This window comes from Schistocerca cancellata, chromosome 7 (assembly GCF_023864275.1).
Source record: "Schistocerca cancellata isolate TAMUIC-IGC-003103 chromosome 7, iqSchCanc2.1, whole genome shotgun sequence".
Classification (NCBI taxonomy): domain Eukaryota; kingdom Metazoa; phylum Arthropoda; class Insecta; order Orthoptera; family Acrididae; genus Schistocerca; species Schistocerca cancellata.
Genome location: NC_064632.1, coordinates 172238961 through 172256430, shown reverse-complemented (window position 1 = coordinate 172256430; position 17470 = coordinate 172238961). Strand labels below are relative to the sequence as shown.

The window sequence follows — 17470 nt, the reverse complement described above, 5'->3', positions numbered from 1 at the left end:
TGTGCCATTTCATCTCAAAGGATTGAATGTGAACCAAAGATAAATAGGGGTGGGGGTCTGTGAGCTGTGATAACTGAAACTTATTCTCATGTAGGAAAATGTGGAACCTTGTAACACCACAAACAATTTTCAGTGGCTACTTCTCCATTTGTGAATAATTTTGCTGTACCTTCAGGAGTGTCTTGCACACCAAAGCTGTTGGTTGCTTTGTGCCATCAGCAATCATATGTGACAGGATGGCTCCCATACCATTTTGAGACACATCAGTTACAGAGAGCAGGAAGTTGCCTGGTGTAAATATTATTAAGCACAGAGTCAACCTCTAGAGTTTCTCAACTGCAAAAATGCTTTGTGACACTTTTGAGACCAAACAAATGGAATGCCTTTCTTTCTCAAATGGTTCAATGAATGCACGAGCTGAACTTCCTGGGGAATGAACATTGTATCACAGTTCACTTTCCCCAGGAAATACTGAAATTCCCTCAAGTTTTTTGAAGCTGTTAGTAGGCGTGATCCCTGTGATGCTTAAGCTGTGCCCCAAATACTGCATGACAAAATATAGGTACAGAGGACTGCTTGAGTGAAATATGAGTTCAAAGTCTTTAACCCTACCCACAGTAGACTGAAATAACTACTGATAAATCTCTAATAATTGTTCCCTATCATGGAATGGGCCTGAGCTTAACACGAGGTTCACCTTACCCAATACTCTGAAACCAATTCAGGGACTGCACCTAGAACATAACCAAGAAGGTGGTTTGTCATTCCACATTCTTGTATTTTGCCCATATGGTAATTTGCCATCTCTAGGGAATCTTTTGCTGACTATACAAAATAATCTCATTCTTGTATTTTGCCCATACACATTTTGCTCTCTCAGAGGAATATTTTGCTGGCTGTATGAAATAACCTGTTGCTGTGGTGGCTGCAGGCAGGGGAGCCCAAATGCTGATAGATTTCCTAGTTAATCAAAGAAACTGCTCGCCCCATGTCAACCTAGAATGGGTCATAACGCTATTGGTACTCAATCAGGAGTTTATTAGGCACCTGGCTGTGCTGTCAACATTGGAGTTGAGGCAAACACTGCTGCTCAGTTGGGTTCTGCAACTCATTGTCAGGTTTTGCCAGCCACAGTGTGTTGGCAAATGGTGCATCAGCCTGATGTGCTGCTCTCCTGCCCAGGTATACTACTGCCAAGTGTCTTTGCTTGAGAAATGTATTGCATGTGTTAAAAAATGTGGACACTGGTAATGATCATGATATGTCCAGCAGTCTGAACAAAAGCAAGGTGGAGTGGCATCCATGAACTACCGCAAATACAGAAAGGAAACATTATATGTAAACCTCCTTCCTGATGAAATGTTCAATGCAGCGGAAGGACTTTTCTTATTACCTTTCTTATTATTATTATTTGAGAGCAAGAAACACTTCCCTGCTTAGAAGTTGCACCCTGATTGCCATCTGGGGGACTAACTTGTCAACATGTAGTGGAGAGGTTCAAATGGTTCAAATGGCTCTGAGCACTATGGGACTTAACATCTATGGTCATCAGTCCCCTAGAACTTAGAACTACTTAAACCTAACTAACCTAAGGACATCACACAACACCCAGCCATCACGAGGCAGAGAAAATCCCTGACCCCGCCGGGAATCGAACCCGGGAACCCGGGCGTGGGAAGCGAGAACGCTACCGCACGACCACGAGATGCGGGCTTGTGGTGGAGAGCAGAGCTATTTGCTAACTATCTGAAAATGCATTTTGAGGTGCTGCAGACACCATACGCATTTAGGCAATATTTGAAGTTGAGTGTAACTAAGGGACTGATGACTCCATAGAACTACTCTTGATCTCCCTGTCCAGTGCTAATCTTACAACTATGTCTGCAATTAAAGAATCAGCATATGACACATCACAACTAGTACGTTCAGACTTGCATTTCTAGGTGAGCAGTGGCAATTCTGCCATACAGGGTGCATTAGACTTCCTTATTGGTTAAATTGCAATCTCATTGCGTTTGGTGGCAGGAACACTGCCTCAGTAAATTGCACAACTTGTTAAAATGTAATATGAGGGTCTATGCATGAGCACAGCTTTTGCACAATCACAGACGAACTACTGCTACTACTACTGCTGCTGCTGCTGCTGCTGCTGCTGCTACTGCTAAGCAACAAATCACTCTGACTGCAGGATGTAATATGTCTCTTACCTTTCAATACAGCATAAATTGAGGCAGACAGTTTTCCCACCTCTCTGTGGTGTTGTCAGATAAGGTGAATGGTGAGGTGCAGTAGTAAAGGCTATCTCACATGTGCTTGTGCCACTAGCTACATGCTCATCTTTTATATCAGCTCTGCAGTTTGCTTGAACAATTCCTGCATCCGATCTGGTGTAGCTGTTGTTGCAGTCACATCTGTTCCTGCAGTGTTATTTGAAATGCCAAAGTCACAGAAATTCTGATCCATCATTACAGTCTTATTTGCATGCAAGAGTCAGTATCATCATCACTTTAGTAATGCACAGTTCAGGTGGGAGAGTGCTGCATGTTGGTTACTGAGAACCTGGAGATTGGCTGAAAGGACCAAGTGATTGACAGCAAAAACCATACACAAGGAAGGAAAGGACAGACCAAGAGTAATTAAAAAACATGAAAAACCAAGAATCATCAACAGCCTACAAACAAATCAACAGTAGCAAATTGTTAGGAAAACCAAAAGTAAGTGAGTAACTGTGCACAAAAGTGACATCATAAATTGGAAAGCCTTGGCGACATCAACACAGCTGGATGAAGAAAATGTGCACACTTTCCTCCTTAGACCACCGGAGGGTCTTGCTGACACGAAGTCCACACTGCCCATGGTATGGACAGGAAACCAAACAGCTCTGGGCAGTCATCACAAATGTGTCCCCTTTACCTGATGACAGAGATTGGAGAGGATACTACACCAGTGAAGCAATTCAGAAGTGGGCTGTTACATTTGTTACTGGTAAGTTCAGTCAATAGGAAAATATTATGAAATTTGTGCTTATTATGGAAGTGCTCCACGAATTTGAATGGGAAACCCTAGAAGGAACAAAAGTTCTTTTCATGAAACACTATTTAACTTGTCTAGACAACCAGCATTTACAACACACTGCTGAGTGATTCTACTGTCACCATCATACCTTTCAAGTAACAACTGTGAAGACAAGATAAGAGGAACCTGGGCTCCTGCAGAAGCATATAGACAGTTGCTTTTTTCTCATTCCATTTGCAAGCAGAAAAGGGAAGAGAAAGACAAGCAGTGATACAAGACACCTCGCATGAGGCACCACATGGTGGCTTGTGGAGTATATATGTAAATGAAGATGGAAGTCCATTCCCAACCTGTAGCCCACTGCTCAACTGTACCATCCAGTGGTAGAACATACTTCTGGACACAGCATGCTTGACTTCAGTCACTGCTTCACAAGCTGGAACATGTGGATCATACCTCCACCTGTCTCCAACACCTGCTTCTCTGATTTATGTAAATGGGAGTTGTCCTTTCAACACATCCTTTGACCATCAGTCCTCCTAGTCTCAATCTACACTACCCCTTCCCCCATAATCCCACCTCCACTCCTATCCCCACAACCCCCATTTCACTCATTGTACTCATACAACCTCTCTCTTCTTCTGTTTTAAGAGAGGCACTCAATAAGTGAAGCAATACATTTTTTACCTCAGCCAGTTTTGGTTGATAAAATGTGGAATTTGTTGTGGAACATTGTGGAATATTTCCACTTCAACCCTTATAGCTTCATGAAGTTCCAATAGGTGGAAGCAGTATACATAACCTTCAAAATGGCGTCTGTAACTGAGGTGCATTGCAACCAGAGAGCTGCCATTATCTGGAGATGGAACAGAAAACCAGAGGACTGCAGGTATTCACAGGTGCTTGCAGAATGTCTATAAAGATCTGGCATAGAACAAAAGTGCAGTGAGTTGTTAGGTGAAGCGTCTGTCGTCGTCACAGTAAGATTGTGCAGACCTGTCTGATCTCCCAAATACTGGCCATCTGCACACAGCTGTGCCTCCTGCACTGTTGTAACATGTGGACACTGTCATTTGAGGTGATCAGTGGATCACAATCAAACATCTCACTGCTCAAGAGGATGTCTCTGCTGATAGTGCTGACACACTCACCCATCAGTTTGGTACTCAAAGGGGTGTGCCCAATGAGTTCCTCGCCACTGAACAGAAGACAATAAAGAGCAACAAAGGACCATCTGCAGAATGAAGGATGCATTCCATGGGAAACTGTACATGGATGATGGTGAGGCTACTGATGCAGCAAGACATTGGCTCTTGGGCAGCGGAGTGGACCATGCAGGCATACAGGCCCTCCCAGTAAGATGGCATAAGGCTGCCACATTGAACATAAATAATGTTGAAAAAAGGGTTTTTCAATGAAAAGAGTGGGTAATAATATGGTGTATTGGAATCCAGAATAAAACCAATCTGCTTTAAAAAAAAAAAATGTTGCATAATTTTTGAATGCCCCTTGTATCTCCACCCTCTCAATCCACTCCTCCGTATCATCGTGCACTGTATGCAACTTTTCCTGCCTGCATGAAACTGAGCTCTTTGGTGCCACATTCCTGTTCCATGTACCAGCTACATCTTACTCCCATATATCAGCCACCCTTCCCCAACCCTCAGTCTTGCTCTTCATATCCTTCATCCCCTTGCCCATTGCACCTGAGGCAGTCCACAGGTATGTAGTTGGAAACTGTGAAGATTGGTAGGAAGGATTTTATAGGAAGCAATAGTGGGTCCTGTAATTGCCATGCTAGCAGAGAAGAGCTGGTTTTGGTGCTGTTTGGCACTCACGGTACTCCAAATGGTCACAACCAGGCCAAGTAGTAAGCACTGTGCTGTTGTGGAAATGAACCAATCAGAACCATTGTCAAACATTTTAATAAAGAAGAATATTCACTAAAAATCAAAATCCAGGCTGGAATACTGAAAGTATTATAAATAAGGATAGATTGTTACTCACCATACACTGAAGTTGTTGAGTCACAGACAGGCACAACAGAAAGAGGATCCAGAGACAGTGGTCGTTTGTGTGTGAGTTTCATTTTCATGAATGTGTGTGTGTGTGTGTGTGTGTGTGTGTGTGTGTGTGTGTGTGTGTGTGTTGTCTAATTCAGAAAAGGCCTTCTGACCAAAAGCTTACTTGTCTAGCAATCTTTTTGTTGTGCCAGTCTTCGTCTCAACATCTCCACTATGTGGAGAATATTCACTTATTCACACATCATGTTCCACAAATTCTGTCATAAAGGAGAGCCTTACATTAACAGACATCATGACTATTACTATAACTAATGGTAAACTGCTTACATTGTTAGCAGTATGAATTACTTCAGATTTTTTGGTGTATTATAAATCAGGATATTCATCATCAGTCTTCTGCTATATTAGCAGATCATTTGTGTCTCCTTTTTCTGTGATTCAATGCTCTCTTCTTAATGTTGCTGTAGGTACTGCTGTCCATCACATCATACAGGATACGAAATCTCTTCCTTGCTCACCTTCTCTTCCCTTCCACATGCCAGTCTGATTTTCCCTCCTTCTTCCTTAATGTAAGTCCCAAGCCAGTTTCCTGGCCACAGTTCTGATTATTTGTCATCATGCCCTGAAATGAAGGACATCCTGTCCAAGATCATTCTTACCCTTCCTAAAGTGGTGTTCTATTGCCCACCCAACCTGCACAAAACCCCACTCCATTCTTATGCCACTCCTACTCCCAACCCCTCCCCAGGCACAAGACCTGTCCATTCCACCCACCCAGCACCTCCTGCTCCAGTTCCGTCACAGGCTCATCCTATCCCATCAGAGACAAGACCACCTCTGAAAGCAGCCATGTCATATGTGAACTCTGCTGCATTCACTACACAGCCTTTTATGTCAGTGTGACAACCAACCAGCTGTCCACCAGAATGAGTGGCTGCCACCAAACTGTGGCCAGTGACAAATGGGCCACATGTTGACACAAGATGCAACTGAACACAGCGTGCTTCATTTCAATGTCTGCTTCATGACCCAGATGAGACAGATTCTTTTCTCCTCTACCAGCTTTTCTGAACTGTGCAGGTGGGCATTATCCCTGCAACACAACCTTAGCACCTGGGACCAACCTGGCCTCAATCTCCATTAACCAACTGTCTCTATACCCACTACCTAACAGCTCCCCCTTCCTCCATCCTATCAACCCCTCCCAATTCAGCTCTCCATGTCACATTCATTATGCACTGTTCTCCACCCACTCTGGCACCCATGCATCGCATACGTAGCCCATGCAACTGCCACCACTCCCTCCCACATTCCTAGCCAGCAAACCAGCAGTTCCCCCTCCAAATGCTACCTGCCAACCCTCAAACCCTCAACACCTGCCTCTCTTTTCCTCTACCTGCCCCCACCTGACACAACCCCCACACCACAATGTAGGGGCAGAGGCATGTGTGGGTGTTTTTCATGTGTATTTGTACCCTAGTTCAAGAAATGATGTGCTCCAAAAACTTTGACTTTTTTGTGTTTGCCTGTCAATGAGTCTAACACTTCTGCTTTTCTGTGAGTGTTCCCCTTTAGCCTTAAAGTATATGAAAATCCATTTCATTTAAATTGTGAGTTACATGCATTATTACAAAACACAAAAATAATTTTCATGTAGACATTGCTTCATTTCTTGGGTTCAGATGAGGGGAAGAGGGCTATTTTGGTGTGTGGTTCCAATAGGTCTTCAACAAATTTCTCTTAGAAGTAAACCAAGAAACCAGGAAGTTTCTCAAATTCAAGATAAAGTTAATCCCCCCCCCCCCCCTCCCCGAGCTGCTATGAGATTATTAATTTACATTACTATGTTTGAAAGGTGTGTCAATGAAATACTGATTAATTTTTTTGATTGTACAAACAGGTACTGTGTCCCGCTTGTTTTGTGGTGATAGCATACTTCATGACGGGACAACCATATGACCACCAGAGACTCTATATGTTCCTTTTGGTTTGCATGTTGATGACAATGATTGCTCAAACTCTTGGACTAGTTGCAGGTGCAATTTGCAATATACAGGTAAGGATGCCAACCTGAAAAATGAAATTCAGTTTTTGTCCAGCATTGAAATACAATTGTAATCTGTGAGAGTGTTTTTATTGCATATTTTGAGATGTATGAGGTACTGAGTATTAACATACCATAATGACTTTAATGGTAGGTTTTCAATGTTCGTTTTCCACACCATTCCATGTGCCATTCCTCCCTCCCCCCCTCCCCCAAAAAAAGAAAAATCCCTATCACCCCCGCCCTCTCTCTCTCCCTCTCTCTCTCTCTCTCTCTCTCTCTCTCTATCTCTTCTCTCTCTCCCCACCTCCCTCCCTCTACCTTCCTTACCTATGATTAAAGGGTCTCAACTGTTACTTTCTGCAGATATCATAACATGTTAGTATTTTTTTTTTAAGACTTGCCCACATCCTAGTACCAAGTGTGATGGTGCAATGCTTAAGACACTAGATTTGTATTCAGTGGGTGCAGGACTAAAATCCCGTCCAGTACTCTTTATTTGGGTTCGTCATGCTTTACCTAAACTACAGTCAATAAAGAAAGGGTTTATTTGTGTAATAAGCCTAAGAGCAGTTCTTTCCAGCATTCTCATTTAAGACACCTATACCTTCCAATTTTAGATTTGATTTCATTTGGCTTGGCAGACATGGATTTCCTTGCAGCATTTTCAGAAATTCCTTGGATGGATTTTGCATACCTGTGTAATTTTTTGGTGTTGTCCTGTGGTGTGTGCTAGCATGAAATTTTGTAATATATAGCATTTGGACTAAAGGCAAAAACTCACTGAATACTGGAGCCATTGAATTGTTGATAGGCACATAAACAAGACTGAAAACTTTGCTAGCTTTCCTTTATCAAGCTATAGAGCACACAGTGCTGATTTCTTAGTGCTGGACCTGTAGGTCTGTAGTGCAACTGGGGAGAGGATGTGTTGGGTGGTGTGGATGAGGGGAAAGAGGAGGCAGAGACTAGGAATGTTGGGGAAGGGTGGCTAAGGGTCTGGAGTGGGAGGCAGCAAGTGTGTGGGATGCAAACATGCAAAAGAATTGGTGTCAGTGAGGTAATGCAGTGCATGATAACATGGTGGGTTGGATTGGAAGGGGAGACAGAATAGAAAAAGATGAGACTGTGGGGAAGAGGGTGTGAGTGCAGGATGAGTGAAGTTAGGGTCCTGAGGCAGGGTTAGGTGGGCATGGGGCAGGGGGGCTTTTGGAGATTGAGGGCATGAGGATTACAAGATCAAATGATGTATTTCAAGAATAACTTCTGTCTACGTAATTCAAAGAACTTGTTGTTGGGGGAAGGATCCAGATGGCATGGGTTGTGAGTATGTTGCACTCAACAGCATGTTCTGCTACTGAGCAGTCAACTCTGCTCTTTTCCAGAGTTTGGGAGTTGTCATTCATTCAAGTGGAGAACTGCTTGGTGGTCATGCCCATATAAAATTCTATGTAGAAATTACAGAAGATCTGATATTTGACATGACTGTTATTACTTCCTGTGATAGAATAGGCTAAGCCAGTAACGGGACAGGAACAGAATCTGCTGGGTGAGTGTATCAGACAGGTCTTGCACCTGGACCTCCACAGGGGTGTGTCCCATATGGCAAGGGGTTGAGAGTGGGTGTGGGATAATGGTGGATTAGGATATTGAGTAAATTGGGTGGTCTTGGGATACTTCAGTCCTGATACATTAATCAATACATCATCACAGCTTTGAGAGGAAGATATACCAACAAATCTGCAGCTGGGCATCTACATGGCATCCTTGTGTACCAACTTGTTTGTGGGGTATGGAGAGAAAACCATCATAGCCATCCAAAATTTCAAGCCCCATGTCTGGTTCAGGTTCATTAATAATACTGTCCTGGACCCAGAGCCAAGACAACCTATCCTCATTCCTCCTCAGCCTCAACATATTCACTCCCATTCAGTGCACCTGGTCCTCCTCAACGCAACCTGCATATCCCTGGATGTTGACTTCCATCTCTCTGGTGGCTCCACCCATACCTCTGCCCATATTAAACCCATTAACCATTAATAGTGCTTACATTTTAATAGGTATCATCCCAAAACAAAGAAAAAAATTGTTTCCATGAAGTCTAGTATGCAGTGGTGAGAGCTCCCTTGCTTGATTGCTGTAGGTCTTACTAAGGCCTTCACAGACAGGCACTGTCCCCAGAGTAAGTCTACAGACACATATCTCAACCTATATCCGTGTGCTCCCCCAGGGGACTCACACTTAGTGAGTACATGGCTGGTGACCATGGGGCCCCGAGCTGAGTCCTGACATTGCTTCAACTTACTTATGCCAGGCTCCTCACTTTGTTCTTTCCTATCTGGTCATCCTCGGCCAACTTTTGTTCTTTTCCGACTCTGACACTATTAGGTTTCGAGGGCTAGGGGTCTTTCATTTTCCAACCTATACTTCTCATGTATAGGTAGCATCTGTACTCTAGAGGAGTGGCCTGCCAAAGGCATCTGTACCCCATGTTAGTGGCGGTCTAGAAAGTTACATCACCAATCCCTTCTGAAGCAAGCATGGCGATTATGCTTCTCATCTTTGAGTCATGATGTGTGACAGCAAGGTAAAATGTTCCAGAGTTAAAATATCCCCACATTCGGATCTCCATGTGGAAGCTGCTTTAGTGTCACAAAATCCTAAGTCTACAAAATGAGAGAAGCAATGCCTTCAAATATCTATGTACAATTGTCATACACTAGTGGGAGATGACAGATTAACAGAAATAGAAGAGGAACTAGAGAAAATTAACTGGGACATCATTGGTTTAAGTGAAGTGCGCCATGAAGTCAAAAACTGCCTTTGCTTGATTTCAGGAAATCTCTGTGGAGAACCAAATGGAAAATTAAATGGAGTTGGATTTTTAGTAAACAAAACCATTGTCAACAAGATAACAGTGTTAGAAGGAATTTCGAGCAGAACTGCATGCTTGGTCCTAAAATAATGGACAGGTATAATATCCAAATAGTTCAAGGATATGCACCTACATCTACTCACTCAGATGAAGAGAGAGAATCTTTCTGTGGAAGTCTGAAGGAAACCTATAAGAAAGGCAGAGATTGTTTTTATAAATTCATAATTGGAGACTTTAATGCCAAAGTTGGAACAAACAAAGAAGGTGATTCAGTTATTGGTAAATATGAAATAGACTAAAGAAATAATAGAGGTGAGGGATTGATACAATTTGCAGAATGCATGAAAACACCTATTATGAATACGTTTTTCAAGAAGCACCCAATTCGCAAATGTACTTAGAGGAGTCCTTACTTTGAAGTGAAAAATGAGGTAGACATCATTCTCACAAATAGGCCTCAAAACATTAAAGTGATCATCAATTAGTAAGAGCAAGATTTGAATTTAATATAAAATATGAAATAGTAAAACTAACTGAATGAAAAAAATAAAATTTTAAATGTCAAAAATCTTGAAGAATGGAAAGAGGAATTTCAAGAAAGAATTCAGAGAAAATTAAAAGAATGTGAAGCAGAAGTAGTATCAAAGGTACTAATTACAACAGCTGAAGAAGTGGGTGGCTTATTAAATCTCAAAACCAATCCAAGAAACTGACAAATAAAACAACAGGTTTGATGGACAAGAGAAGAAGAATGAAAGTTGATACAGACAAAGACAAGATAGAATACGTAGAGCTATGCTAAGCTCTGAGAAAGAGCATGAAAGATGACATCAAGAGGTATGAAGAAGACACCAATCCAGTCTTGAGAATAAATCTAGTTTGAAGAAAGCCAATCAAATGCTTATGATTGGAAGGAATCAGCTAATAGTATTAGACACAGGCCAAGGCCGAATTACAGACAAGAAAAAAATACTTGAATATACTGGAAATTTCTATGCTAACCTATACAGTAAAATCAGTGTTGATACCTTGATCCTAAATGAATTGGATGCTCCTGTCTTCCAAATTCCAGAAATACTCCCATCAGAAGTCCAACATGCAATTGACAGTATGAAAAAAGGGACTGCTCCAGGTAGTGATGACCTCCCAGTTGATGTTCTAAAGCTGGTGGATGAGGAATCCACAAAGCATTTAGCTAAGATATTTTCAGGTTGTTTGCACTGTGAAACGTTACCAAGAGACTGGAACAAAGCCAAACTAATTCTAATATCAGCTTACTCTCCATAGTGTACAAAGTTTTCACTAGGATCTTGACTACCAGATGGAGCACTACACTCGACCAGGCTCAACCCACTGAGCAAGCTGGTTTCTGATCAGGATTTAGCACAGTTGACCATATCTTCATTCCCCGGGAAATAATTAGTAGAAGAAATGAGTACCATCTACCCCTTTGCATTGCTTTTATAGACTTTGAAATGGCCTTTGATTCGATCAATCACCCAGCTATTTTGTGCGGCTCTAAAAGAACAAGGAGTAGAACAGGACTATATCAAAATCCTACATAACATGAACAAAACCTCCACAGCCATTGTGAGCATTGCCATAAATGTTGATGAATTTCCCATTGAAAAGGGTGTAAAGCAAGGTGATTCTGTATCTCCCAAACTATTTTCAGCAGTCTTAGAAAAAGCCATGTCTAAATTGAATTGGGTAGAAAAGGGAATTCAAGATCTTTGAAAAAGACTGAACAACTTGAGGTTTGCAGATGATATTGTCCTATTTGCAAATGACATAGAAGAACTTCAAGTATTAGTTAACAAACTTGCATTAGTGTGCTCTGAAGTTGGACTAAAAACTAGTATTGATAAAACCAAGATAATTATCAATGAATGGACACAGAGGGAAGTATATCAGTTGGAAGTACACAAGTCCGAATAGTCACAGAATATATCTATCTGGGTCCACTGATAAGCATGGAAGGAGATTTAAAACCAGAAATATTATGACAAATTAAATTGGGCTGGCATGCTTATTGGAGGCACTCTTCAATCTAAAATGTCAGTTGAGCTGAAGAAATCTATTTTTGACCAAAGTATATTGCCAGTAGTAACGTATGGCTGCTAAAGATGCACATTAAATGAGTTCATTGTTAGGAAGCTAACAGTACCGTAAAGAAGAATGGAAAGATCAATGTTGGGTTACATGAAAAAAGACAGGAAGAGAGCAGTTGAAATAAGATGAACAATGAAGGTCACCAACGTAATGGAAAGAGTGAATACATTGAAATGGCAGTGGGCTGGTCATGTTGCTTGAACAAAAGATGATAGATGATCTAAACATGTCCTAGACTGGAGCCCAATTTACCAGAAAAGACCTAGAGAATACCTCCAGACACAAGGGATAGAGATATAAGGAAGATAGTGGGATTCAGTTGGCAACAAGAAGCTCAGGATCGGAAGAAATGGAAGATCTTAGTGGGATGCTTTGTTACACGTTGGCTCAAAGAGGCCACATCATTAAGTGATAGAACTGGCTGATGATGATGATGATGATGATGATGATGATATCCATGTGTACCCATAAACCCCTGACTATCCCCAAACCAGCTGCAAAATACTTTTACCACATAACGTCATCCTGCACTGGAACAGGTGAACTATATCCTCCTCCATGCCTTTAACTATTTACCAGCGTCCCTGGAAACAATGAACATCATATCGCAAATCTTCCCATCCCTCCCAAAGTGGTATTCCAGCACTCACTCAATCTACGCAATATCCGTACCCCACAACCACTCCTAATCTCTTGCCATATAGCTGTACTCCTACGAAAGACAAAGGTGCAATACCTGTCTGATACATCCATCCTGCACATCCTATTCCAATTCCATCACAGTCATATACTATTGTATAAGATGACATCTGCCACCCCGAAAGCAGTTGTATCATATACCAGCTCTACTGCAATTTCTGTACATCATTTTATGTTGATATGACCACCAACCATCTGTCCACCCAAATTAATGGTCACTGGCAAACTGCAGCCAAGAGCAGAGTTGACGACCCAGTAGTGTAACCCACTGCCAAGCACTGTATGGTGGATTTCAATGGCTGCTTCACAACATGTGCCATCTGGATCCATTTCCCCAAAACCAACTTCTTTGAGTACATAGATAGTATTTGTCCTTGCAACACTTCCTTCCATCCCGTAAAACTCCTCGCCACTATTTCTGCTAAGCCCCTGCTGCACAGCTGTATCCACCATGTCTCAGAGCCTAACTTTGTTCATCCTGCACTCACACACTCTCCCTCCACAGATACATCTTTTTTTTTTTTTTTTTTTTTTTTGTTCTGTCTTGTCGTCCTAGTCTGCTCCTCCATTTTACCATGCACTGTATAAACTCACAAATACTGGCTCTGCATTTCTACTCTTTTCAGTAATTAAAGAGATGAAATCAGAATTTGAATATGGTAAAAGCAGTTTTTTTTTTAACTTTGCTTATTATAATTAGTGGTCACAAAGGAAATCAGCTAAATAGTGTTCATGAATTCATATTCCACATTTACAACTTTCACTCCTCACATGCGGGTAAGAAAATCTCACTTGCATATTCTAATAACACAGAGTAAGACACAATCATTTAAAATTCAAATCAAGTTATCTTAATATGGCAAAACCTGTAAACACTGTGTCCATGGTCACATGTTCACTCAGTTTAATATCCTGACACAGATTCACCAACCAAGATTGCTCACTAGCTCACACCATATGACACTTGTAATGATGTGTGCATGTACTTTCAAAAGGCCATGCATGCCTCTTTAAAGCTAGCCGAGCTATGTTTGGCCTTGGTTCTCTGCATGTATTGCCACAGTTCTTTGTTCCTGGTGAATGTTCCTTAAATATTGTTTCAATTTGTTACTGCTTCCATGGAATAAAGATGTGTTCAGCTTACCAGTCATGTTGTACTTATACCTAACTACAACAACACTGCCAAAAAATTACATTCACATGAAAAATGCATCTGAGAAACTTCTGGAAATACTGGAAAAGAAATCACTTGCCTGCCAAGCCAAAGAAGTTAACATAGTTGGGGCAAAGATGTAGCAATCTTAGGCAAGTCTTAGGCAAGTCTGTGTGTGTGTGTGTGTGTGTGTGTGTGTGTGTGTGTGTGTGTGTGTGTGTGTGTTTTACTCATGGAGGCTGTGGCCGAAAGCTACATGTGAGGGTCTTTTAATTGTGCCTGTCTACAACTTGACCTGTCTTCTTTATAGTAAGTAGCAATCTATCTTTTCCTACATTGTTGATATTCCTACCTGAAGTTTCCATTGTTTGATTTTTCAATGACTTGACTATTTTCAGGCCATTAATATTACTATTGTCAGCTCCCAAAATTCTTGCTCACTTTTCTGCTTTTTATTGAACATCTAAGTTTCATCTGAGCTGCATTTATATTATTATTGTTGTTGTTGTTGTTGTTGTTGTTGTGCTTGGGAGGTCAGTAGTAGTGTCTACAATATGTTAACTCTATATGAAAGCAAATAATTTTTTGAGCCAGTAGATTTAATATAAGGTGCTTCTGTTATACTTAATAGATATTTTTCTTCCCTACAGCTTGGAACATTTATACTGGCTGCAGTAACAATTCCAATGTTCCTTTTCTCTGGTTTCTTTATGAGGCTGGACGATATACCATCATATTTTGTGCCTCTGACTTATTTAAGTCTCTTCAGGTATGGATTTGAGGCAATTGTGTTGTGCATTTATGGATTTGGACGGAAGAATCTTGTGTGTTCAGAAATATACTGCTATTACAAGGATCCATCCAAGTTTCTTGAAAACATGGGGATGGCCCATAGTGATTACTGGATGGATATATGTGGCCTTGTTACATGGCTTGTGATACTACAAGTGACACTGTTTGTGACCTTGAAAATTAGGCTACATAAATCTAGATGAAGAATACTACTGTACTTTGTTTCTTCTTTGCGAAGAGAATGAATGCAAGAGGCAACCATGAATAATTTTTGGGTGAATGGGGAATGCCAGAAGCATCAGACGCTTTATATCATATAAAGTGGACAATTTGTACTGCTATTGGTGTTCTAGGTTGTTTGTAAGAACAGTTATGTACATATTTGCTGCAAGGCTACTTGTAGTAGAAAAAATTAAGATCTGGAACAGACGGGCATTGTCTCTAATATTTATTTTTGCAAAACATGTTGTGTGACATTAGATTTAATGTGCTTTTTTAAATGATGACCTGAGTATAATATATTATTTTGGAATAAGCTAACATGCTCACTATATTAGGCAAAATTGTAAACACAAGAAATGAATCCTCATAAACTATTCATTTTTAATTCTTTTTATACTTACAAGAATTTTGCTGTGTTAGCTCTAACGTAATATAGAATGTTTGGAACTAACTTTTATAGCTGTACTTCCTCTTAACTTGGGAAGAGACTGATGGAAAGATATGACAATTTTCTATTGAAGATATTTTTCCAGTTAACATCTGTCTAATCAGTGTACAGTAATTGTATATGGCTTTTCCTCAGTATTTTTTACTAGTACTTTAATTCATGTGATAAAATAAGTCTTCTTCCTAAACTTTGTTTTCAGAATGTACCTGATTTGTGTAACAAAAAGCAGGATAAATTAAATATCTGTCCTCATGACCTTTTATTGTTGTGATTTTTATAAGAACATGGTGCTGATGACCACACTGTGTAGCACTCAACAATTCTAAATACATCCATCGATTTGTAACTCACCTGCTGGTCAAATCTGTGGCATTTCCATCATATTTTGCTATAAACAAGACTGCTTCCAAATTTCTAGACAGTATTACATTCATAGTAAAGAAATAATCATGTATTATATAAATCAACTGAAATTTCCTTTGTACAACTTGTGATTAAAAACGTATAAAAAGAAATTGTTTTACTTCTGTTACCTACTAAGAGGTTAAGAAAAGAAAATAAGTCATAGTGTGACGCCGCCTTCAACATGATCACAATCTTTCTGTTCACTTTGCAAAGCAGTTTATCGCATATGATTAATGCTATGACTCTGTACATAATAGTTGGATACGCACTGCGGCACTGAACTGCGAGCGTGCTACACTTAGGATGTTCCACCAACAGCATCTCCACAGGCTGGCCGCCAGAAGCTGCCTGTGGTAGGCCACATGACTTGTACACACAGCACAGCATCCACTGCACTGTCCTCTGGAGCCTCATCATTATAAGAACGGTGCAGCAGACATTCATTCTCATACTGTGTTCTTACTTATTGTCAGCAACTGCTTGTACCAATACTTGGGTTGTTTCTAGGTTTGTATCTATGTTCTCAGCAACAGTTCATTCTGGCTGCACTTCATTTGTGTCTTACATTAAGACAATTAAGGGCACACTAATTATGCCATATAATTGTTTGTAGTATTCTTAGGTACTTCAAGAAAACCAGAAGACATTCAGTATCACTTACTTCCTAAAGAGCAACCAATCTGATTACACTCTGTGCCACCACTAATTACAAAGAACAAGATACACGAATTTAATTTAATAGATACTCTTCAACATTGTAAAATTCCTTTTCCACCAGACAGTTTAGGACAGGTATGTATAGACTTGCTAGTACTGTGGGTTGCAAATCTCTCACTTTTTCTCCTCGTGTCAGAAACATACAGGTACAAGTATATGCATTTTACACAGTTATGATTAAATTACTATTGACAAAAACTTGGCCACTTCCAGTGAATTTTCTGTTGTTTGATGGAGATCATCTTCTGTACAGGAAACTGGGCACAATCAACACCAAAGCATGTGCTGAACTGTCTGCTCTCCTCCACAGTCACACTAAATATCATTTGGATCAGTGTATCCCCATCTTGCCAAGTTAACTTTGGATCTTCCAACTTCAGATCTCTGTCTATTCAGGGACTTCAAAGTTGAAACCCTTCATTGTGACTACATAAGTGCCTCAAGTTCAAAAATATCTTGCTGCGAGATAAGTTATTACCCTTAATTGGGATCCCCTTGCCACAGTGCTAGCTAGAGTAGACTCAAAACAACTAAGTTCTACAATGGCCTTCTCTCTCCTTTTTTGGAGGGAATGAAAGATGAGTTTAAAAAAAGAGGCTTCTTAATAATTCAGTACTTGAGTACCAAGTGCCTTTTCAACAAAACAGAGGGTTACATTGATAAATGGTATTATTGCAGTAAAATTAAATTGAGAGTGAGGAAACATTAAATATGTTGCAAGGTTTGATGCTTGGCCTGTTCTTGTTCTTGGTCCATATGAATGATATACCTAGGACATTGGAGGATAGATAGATAGACATTCGGCGATCGCAGGTCCTGCAGACCACGCGCTGCTTCCACAAACTGCCTCTATTCCTTCCTGTTTTGTGCCCGGTTCCTCCAAGTGTCTTCAATTCCCAGGGCTGCTAGGTCCTTCACCAGGTTGTCCATCCAGTGCTGCCTTGGTCGCCCAATGTCCATTAGG

General features: G+C 40.7%; 1 protein-coding gene across 1 annotated transcript in view; it reads left to right on the top strand.

Annotated features, from left to right (window-relative positions):
* Nucleotides 1-15890, top strand: part of LOC126092152 (ATP-binding cassette sub-family G member 4) — a 334730-nt gene extending 318840 nt beyond the window's left edge. Inside the window, exons 10-11 of the mRNA XM_049907622.1 lie at nt 6940-7095; nt 14573-15890. Coding sequence (XP_049763579.1) covers nt 6940-7095; nt 14573-14917 — 501 coding nt within the window. The 3' untranslated portion in view covers nt 14918-15890. The remainder of the gene's footprint in view (nt 1-6939; nt 7096-14572) is intronic.
* The last annotated feature ends 1580 nt before the right edge of the window (nt 15891-17470 follow it).